Below are 8,477 nucleotides of genomic sequence, written 5' to 3'. Positions count from 1 at the left end.
CTTGTAGTAATATTATTAACTTACAGGATGGCCCTTGCACTCAGTTAGGAATAGGTATTCATGATGTTGAGATAAGATACATGTATCTTATTTCTGTGTTGTGTTTTTTACTCATTTCAAGGGTCTTGTTTAGTTAGTTGCAATGAACTAAGGTTATAATGTTGTAAATGACTGTAAGAAAGGTTGATTTATAGCAAAATTAAAGGACTGGTACATTATTCATCTAGTTGCAGGCCATAATTGTACTACCCAAACCTAACATAACCTAACCCTGCGCTGTCAATACAACCAATTTTCCAGGGCAACCCTAAAACCAGGAATCCGGAATCCGGAATCACAGTACAATACAGAGAGTAAACACTATCCTAAACATTCATAAAAGCTAACCTTAGGCCTAATTAGGCCTAAAAACGTTGTTTAGGCCTATTTAGGCCTAAGGTTAGCTTTTATGAATGTTTAGGATAGTGTTTACTATCTGTATTGTACTGTGATTCCGGGTTCCGGATTCCTGGTTTTAGGGTTGCCCAATTTTCCATGCCTTAACGGTGGTTGTATTAACGGGTTCCACTGTACACATACTCGGAACCTCAAAAAGGAAGAGGTTCTTCTTTTTAATTAAACAAAACTTTTTTTGGAATTTTGCTCGGGATGTTATATTCTGTCTTGTAGAATTTCGCGCGATTTTCCGTCATTTCGCCATTCCACCATTCCATTCTTCCACAACTCGTTCCTTTATTCGTACCCAGTTTACCCCTACGTCCATTGCAAAAAAGAACTGGCAATTTTGTAGTTCGGAAATTGAATTTTCTCCTACATCAATTTTGCTGTTTTTATCGCTTTAGTTAGCCCGAGTTTCGTAATTATTCGCAAATAGCAGAGAAATGCGCCATTTGGTTGTAGTTTTCCTGGCGTTTATGCTCCTCGCTCTGGTGAATCACGCGCTGGCTGCAGACAAGAAGGACACAAAGAAACTACAGATCGGCGTGAAGAAAAGAGTGGAAAACTGTTCGAGGCGATCCAAAAGTGGAGATACTTTGCATATGCACTACACTGTAAGTGATGATCTACAGTTATTTTAGGCACGGTTATTTGATTTCACCGCGAATTCAGTTATAAAGAGCACCATGCAAGATATTTTTATCTCCCAGTCTATTTTGTGATGGATCTCAATTCAAACTTCTTATTGAATATTGGAATTTCTTTCTATACCAATTTTAAAAAATCAACATTTTGGAGAGAATAATATTGTTATAATATGGGGGTCTTAAACGTTGAAAGTTCTCAAGGTGAAACCGTCCAGTATTATGAAGGGCACCATCCAGACATAAAGTACAGAAAGGGTGCTAGGGAATCTCCCTGTAGGACTTCAGAGTTGGGAGGGGCTGTATACCCCCCCCCCCCCCCACATTTTTCCATTGGTTTTCTTTTCTTCTAAACTTTTTCCCCTTTCCCTTACACTCCCGTGATCCTTACCAAAACCTACCCCCCTCCCCCCTTCACTTTCAAACGTACTCTTAACAGCCCCTGTAGAGTATTTCCTTTTTGTTGGTGTAAATGACCTTGACTGCAACAACAACACATCAAAGCTTTGTGACAAAAAAATGTCTGTCAAGCATACATAATTTAAGTGACAAACAACAGAGGTCAACTTTGAAAAACTGTTAGACTGAACAGTATTCTAAAGTTATTTCACTTTTAATATTTGGTTGCCAGTTTCCAGTGACTGAATTTCGCTTAATTGTGTGACACAGCCCCTTTAAAGTCTTTGATGGTGTGGGGCATTACTAAACAACGAAATAGCTAAGCGTCGAGCACCATTAAACACCATAATTATATGACCCCACCATGCATACATTGAATACTAACCGACAAAGGTTGGATTTGAGATTAAATATCGTTGTAGGCCTAATTAGGCCTAAAACGTTATTACTCCTAATTCATTGAGATTAAGGTTAGGATTCAGATTAAGACTGAGATTTGGAGCAATGACTTTTTAGGCCTAATTAGGCCTAAAACGATGTTTAATCTCAAATCCAACCTTTGTTGGTTAGTATTCAATGTATGGTGGGGTCATACATGGTGTTTTGGTGCTTCGTTTCCCCATTTCGCTGTTTTTTCGTTGTTTAGTAATGTCCAATGGGGTGGGGGCTTAAATTCTTGTTGTAAATAAGTACCTCCTCAACCATCCTTCTTAATGCCAAGATGTGAGAGGCAGTATATCAAGATTGACATTTTTTTTTTGTCACAGTGGTTGTAACAGTTTGCCAAGTATCCAATCATGTACAATTCTGGATCATGCAATCATTTATAAAGTTAAGCATCCACGGGCATTAAACTGATACCTCATTAGTTAAATCAAGTCATAAGGTTGCCTTTCTGTGGTATATGATTAATTCCATACCTGTAACAGTCACACACTCAATCTCCATGATTTTTTTGGGAATTTCTTTGCTTGGGTTTGTTTAATCTCTCATCTTCCAATGAAATGAACAGATCAAAATGATGTAGACGTTCTTACATATGTGCATGTTCAGAACCAAAAAGTGGTTTTTATTTTCTCCTTGGTAATATCATACTTGATTATTTAAATCTCATGTTTCTGGTATCTTTTGTGCTGTAGGGAAAGTTGGATGATGGAACAGAATTTGATAGCAGCATTCCTCGAGGTGAACCTTTTGTCTTCACGTTGGGTGCTGGACAAGTCATCAAAGGTTCATGGAAATAAATAATTTATTAATACTCATAGTTAAAGTTTAGAAATGTTTATCTGATGTCAAAAATATCTTGGTGTAATACTTTATAAAATTGACAGCTTTTATTGTATTTTTTAGGTTGGGATCAAGGTCTCTTGAAGTAAGTAGCTTTTTTTCTGTGAATCATAGCACTTTCTTAATAGACAATGAAGACTTCTATAACATGGCACAATTACAGATTCTGAACTGATTTACACGTCAGCCAAAGCTAATGATGGTAAGACTACTGATCAGACTAAATAATGATAAAACTCTACAAAAAATTAAAATTATACAGTATTTTCTACCAGGATACATGTACATTCAAGTACACTTTCCAAAAGAAATGTTTGTTGTCACGCATGGGCATGGAATGCTGAAAAACTGTTAACTAGTACTTTGTGAGGAGTCAGTGCAAATTATTTCTAATCCCATAGGGATAAAAAAAAGCCTTTCACAGCTTAACAAATTGCTTACCACATAAATTTTCCCTTTGTTGCTAGTTTGTGTTGAACACAATAGTGTGATAAGTCAGATTGAGTCATGCATTTTCCTTTTCCACACGCTCAGATATCAAAAAGCCTCTCAAAGGTTAACATTTCTTTTCATAATTCAAAAAAACGTTTCAACAATTAATACGAAAATTTACAATAGTTAAGGTAAGTTGCTAGTTTATGTTGCTGGCTTGTGTGATTTCACACAGCATTTTACAGTGCGCCTCACCGTGGCCACCCAACAAACTTTCACATTTGACGACTATGTGTAAATCCGTCAACTCAACAACCCATGCAAGGGTGTTCAACTTACAACCGTACAAACTTTACAAGGAGTGGTGACTGTCAATCAAATTCGCCCACCGTGATTGGAAAATATTAAAGTTTTAAAAATCTTTGTTAGGTGGCCATGGTAAGGTGTGTTGCACTGTAATTAGTCAGTGTGAGAGTAATTGATTTTTATGCATCAGCTGCTCAGGTATGGTGTGCTTTTTAGCTTCATGAACCTTAGTTCTGTCCCTTAACTTTGATGCTAGCATCATTTGTATACCAGAGGGAAGTTAGAATTTATACTTCCTACCTAAATTCAGGGAGGGGTGGGGGTTGGTTAGTACAAGTAATTGTGATATCTTTATGGGGTTGGGAGGGGGGGGTGGGGGGTGGTTGGGTTAGTACACTGTACAAGTCATGATATCTTGTAATCTGTTTCTATCTGGGTCATACAATAGGTTTATAATATAAATAAAATGATGAGTATTCATATTATCATGACTCACTCCTAACAGGGGTGGAATCTATAACCTTCCAATTAGATTTTCCACCACCCAGCTACATGAAACTTGTTGGAGCTAATAAGCTGTTAATAAAAGAACTTGCTGTTCTTGCCGTGCTGGTTGACCCACACTTACAAAGAGTGAATGAACTGTAAAGTATTGCACTGAAATGCTTTCCACATCGTCAAAATGCTTGTTTCAGTTACTCAACTTTAAATAATTATATTATATTAAATTCTACAGTTTGACTGTCCACTCACACATGGAAGAGTTTGGTGATATAGTTCTTTCACTAGTTCAGTTATTTGATATTTTAGACATATAAAGTTTCTTTACAGGGTAAAGGAAAACCATGTCTAAGCAAGGCCAAGAAGTTTCCACCTTAGAAAATCTCTACCCATGACTGTTAAGTACCTTATAATACGTTTTTGAAGGTAATTTAAATGGACATTTTTTGCTGTTTTAGTATGTGTGAGGGAGAGAAGAGGAAGCTTGTTATTCCATCAGATCTCGGTGAGTCCATCCGCTTAAATTTTGAAATGAAAGTCAGATAGTTGATCACAGCTCAACAACATGAAATTTCATCTATTCTTACGTCAGTGCAAATTTTGGAGGTTGGTTTTCTGTGGCTGGACTTTTATTCTTCACTAGTCTAGTCTTAAAAATAAGTCTTTACTTTATTCCTAAGGGTGGATTTAAAAGGTGGCTTCATACAATCATGGAAAATCTGGAAGATTTACCAAAATGTAAAATGCGAAGAGGGGTCATTCAGATTACAGATTAATTTGTTTTTTGTTCATTAAACCTATAATTTTGTCACGTTTTTGTTTCTGTTGACATCAGTGCTGCTTAGCTGATGAGTAACATGATCTGGTGTTAGACAGAGTAAAATCTATATAGTTGTTGTAGGAGGGAAAAGGTTTAAGGGGGACATAACTTTTGGGTGGACTTGGATGTTGTTCACCCCTAGTGAGTACTTTGTGCACAGGCAAATAACTTTGAAACTCTAAGTAACTTATTATTATCATTATTTTTATCATGGTCATTGTTCAGTAATTCTCACAGGATGTCATTGACTTAGAAATACACATATGTTATTTGCTAGCTGCGAGGTCAGCACAACGAAAAACTGACCGAGGTAAACTTTTTCAAGACCGAGGTCACAGTTTTTCGCTATATGGACCGACCTTTAGCTGGTAAATAACAAATTTATTTTTTTTCTCTCCCTTTCTCTCTTCATCTCTGAAATCACTTGAAATTTTAATTGTTGACTCGCACCGCTCATGATAGTGAATGCAGAAAGTGACTTACAAACTGAACATTTCAAAGAGAAATTATATGTTTTTTAAAATTATATTTGCACGCTTCTTGTCTAATAAAAATCTGTATTGAAACACTAAATTCGGTGTGAAAACATGAAAATTTAAGGTCATTACACAAGCTCATGCAACCAGGGCTAAGATTCTGCCCAGGTTGGCGGGCAAGATAGAAAAATTCCCCCTGCTCCCAGAGCCAATAAAATGGCAGGATTCGCAGAATTCAGCCCTCTCATGCATTGTATTATCGTCACCTTCTAGTCAAGACCCATTCAGAGACCTTACACTTCATCGAATTTGTCAAAATAATGACTGTTCCAAGAAACACTGACTTCTATACAGTTCTGATCATCAGTTCTGATACTGTTCTCATCATCATCATCATCATCATCATTGTTATTTGATTGCTACAATATGTAAAACAACAAGAAAATAACCATGAAACAATATCAATGCTAAATGGAATTATTATCCCCCTATTAAAATGATGAGGAGCTGCCTCTCCATGTCTGTAAATTAGTGTTCTTACTTCAAGTAACCTTTTTTTTTGTTAGGTTATGGTGAAAGAGGAGCACCTCCAAAGATTCCTGGTGAGATTTCTTTTGTGCCAGAAACACTTGTATGTGATAAAGATTAATGTACATTGTGTAAAATTTAATTCATCGCTATCCTTTACAACATCTCTTATAGGTGGTTATCAATCACGTGACGAGACGACCATTTTGGTGCACTAAACCAAATTATAGCTCATGTTTTTGCATTATGATAGATTCAAACTCCCAAAAGACTTTTTTCTCTATTGTTCTGTGCACCAACATGGCTGCTGTGACGTCAGGTGAAAACCATCTATTGTTGCCGCACTTACCTTAATTAACTTCTGGTGTGAAACAGGTGCGTGTACATTATGAGAAATTCCATTCAGCGCTTTCCTTCCTAATGCCCTTTGTTACTGCTGTACTCTTTACTTCAATGTGATTGCCTCAATTTCTGGTTAATCCTGGATTGTGACGATCATGCTTTTGTTCCACAATAATGACTTTGTTGCATAAAATGGCCCATGTGGTTAGACTCATAGGAATCGTTTCTTTGCCTACAAACGTTGGTCGTCATACGGTCTCAAATGGAAAGAAAGTGAAACGGCCAGTTTGAGTGCACACACTAGCCAATCACAAAGTCAAGAAAATTATTTTCTTGCTCCTGATTGGATAGTAGTGATTCACGAAAGAATGTGTATCATTTATCGATTAATTTAACTTGTCACACTTGGGTTCGTTGTTGTGATGGACATCAAACGAGTAAACTTTACTTCTCTCCCCTTTTTGATATCCATAGAAGTTAATCGAGTGTTTGACTTTATCTCTTTATCAGGTGGAGCCACCCTCATTTTTGAAGTTGAATTACTAAAGATAGAAGGCAAATCGGAATTATGATCAGCACCCTCTACTCTTAGATCCATAAAGAAGATGAATTTTGTAACTGAACTTTTCAATTAATAAAGGCGTTAAAATGCTGAATTAATACCAACCTTATGTAGTGTTCATTGTCGTTTAGCTAAAGTCCGTTCATTTTTCTTGCTTCTGGTAACTGATCTCTGTTGGCAATGGCCTCCTTAACTCGTTAGAAATCCACGACAAATTACTTAGTACTGTAAAAGTCTTTATAATCACACTGCCCCTATGTCACAACCTTTTTCACGAAATCACTACTACTCGCTGGTTCGCTTGAGTGCGCATTATATGATGAAAGATTATCCTCGTTGGTTATTTGATCAACGCATTTCCGATCTGTCAACTAAACGGTTTAAGTTGAACTCTATTAAAATACGTAATCGATTTCCTACATCTCAAAGTGCCAGCAAATAAGTTAAAAACACCATCTTGCAGTCTGAAACTAAATCATGGTAAATGGTGTAGTGTGCACATGAGAATGATGATAATCTAGTTGCTTGGCAACGAACGAAAGGACAACTGATTTGAACCTACAACCTCCGTAATGCACCTATTAATGTTAAGCCCGAGGGAGGGGGGGTCGGGCATGGGGTGGAAATCTTGACAATTTCATTTTAAAAATTTCAAATCTCCACCCCTGGGACAAAATAATTGGTCAACATCCCCATCCCGGCAGCAAGTGAAGGTTGGTCAAATATTTTTCGTACGATTAAAATCGCATGTTAATAATGTTTTTCAGCTTTCAACGTTACACGCGACTTGTGAGTAACACGAGTTCATTACAACCAATGGCAAAGTTTTATTGTGAATCAAGACTTAACATCTAAACTCACTCAAAACAACGGTAGATCGGTTGTGGCAGAGAAGGACGATATCTTTTCCTTTTGATAGAGAGGGACACGACAAAACGAGGAAAGTGAGTGTAATTGAAGCGCAAGTACCAATTTATTGTTCTGAACATGCGCTATCCAAAACCAACCTCCAATCTCAATGCGTGTGCTCAGAGCTGAAAACTTGGAGAAGCACGCAACTCCACTATTGCCATCCCCACGTGAAAGCCTCCAGGCGTCTTGTTATAAATAAAACTGGATCCTTGACCAAAGTTGATGGCGGTTGACCTAGTGTCCCAGCAGATTCAGTCCCCTTTATCGAAATACGTAGCAGATTATGGACCCAAGGGAGCCAAAATAAAATAGCAGGCTTTGCCTCCTAACCAAGGTTATCGACTTGGGCTAAGCATTTTTCAGTGATGAAGGGTTAATGTGATCATCACCAGGTGGAGGCTCCTTGGAAACGGCTTGCAACGATGGCCTGTGATCAAGGAAGTTTAACCTCCAGGCGTCCCTGGAAGAACAACCCTACTTAAACTCCACAGCGCCAAGTTGTGCGGATACGTCATTGTGCACAGCGGCTTTGCATAGCAAGTTTTAGTCCTTGCTGTCGTATAAGGTAATATTTTTGCTTAAAAGGTCTTTTAATACCACAAGATCAGCAGAGACTCTGCGGTCACCAATGGCAAATGGCACAAAATGCAGAAAAACTGGTGTCGTAAGCACGAAAATTTGGTTTTATCAAACGGCTTAATAAAAGTAAATTGGGGTGACGTTTGCCGGAGTCAACCGTTAGCCTTTCGAATTGGTCAGAGCAAATTGGGGCTAACGTTTGAAACGCAAGGTCGCACATCCTTCTTATGGTGGTTATTTTTGCCTTTATC

At 37.7% G+C, this 8,477-nt stretch overlaps 1 protein-coding gene across 1 annotated transcript; it reads left to right on the top strand.

The window, feature by feature from the left end:
• Nucleotides 1–750: 750 nt before the first annotated feature.
• LOC138026581 (peptidyl-prolyl cis-trans isomerase FKBP2-like) lies at nt 751–6,844 on the top strand. The gene is made up of 6 exons (XM_068873986.1): nt 751–1,052; nt 2,621–2,711; nt 2,832–2,853; nt 4,466–4,512; nt 5,870–5,905; nt 6,684–6,844. Exons 1-6 carry the CDS (start codon nt 882–884, stop codon nt 6,743–6,745), a joined length of 429 nt encoding a protein of 142 aa, XP_068730087.1. The 5' UTR covers nt 751–881; the 3' UTR covers nt 6,746–6,844.
• The last annotated feature ends 1,633 nt before the right edge of the window (nt 6,845–8,477 follow it).

Source organism: Montipora capricornis, chromosome 12 (assembly GCF_036669925.1).
Source record: "Montipora capricornis isolate CH-2021 chromosome 12, ASM3666992v2, whole genome shotgun sequence".
Lineage (NCBI taxonomy): Eukaryota > Metazoa > Cnidaria > Anthozoa > Scleractinia > Acroporidae > Montipora > Montipora capricornis.
The sequence above is the reverse complement of the archived record's forward strand: the minus strand, read 5'-3'. Positions and strand labels throughout refer to the sequence as shown.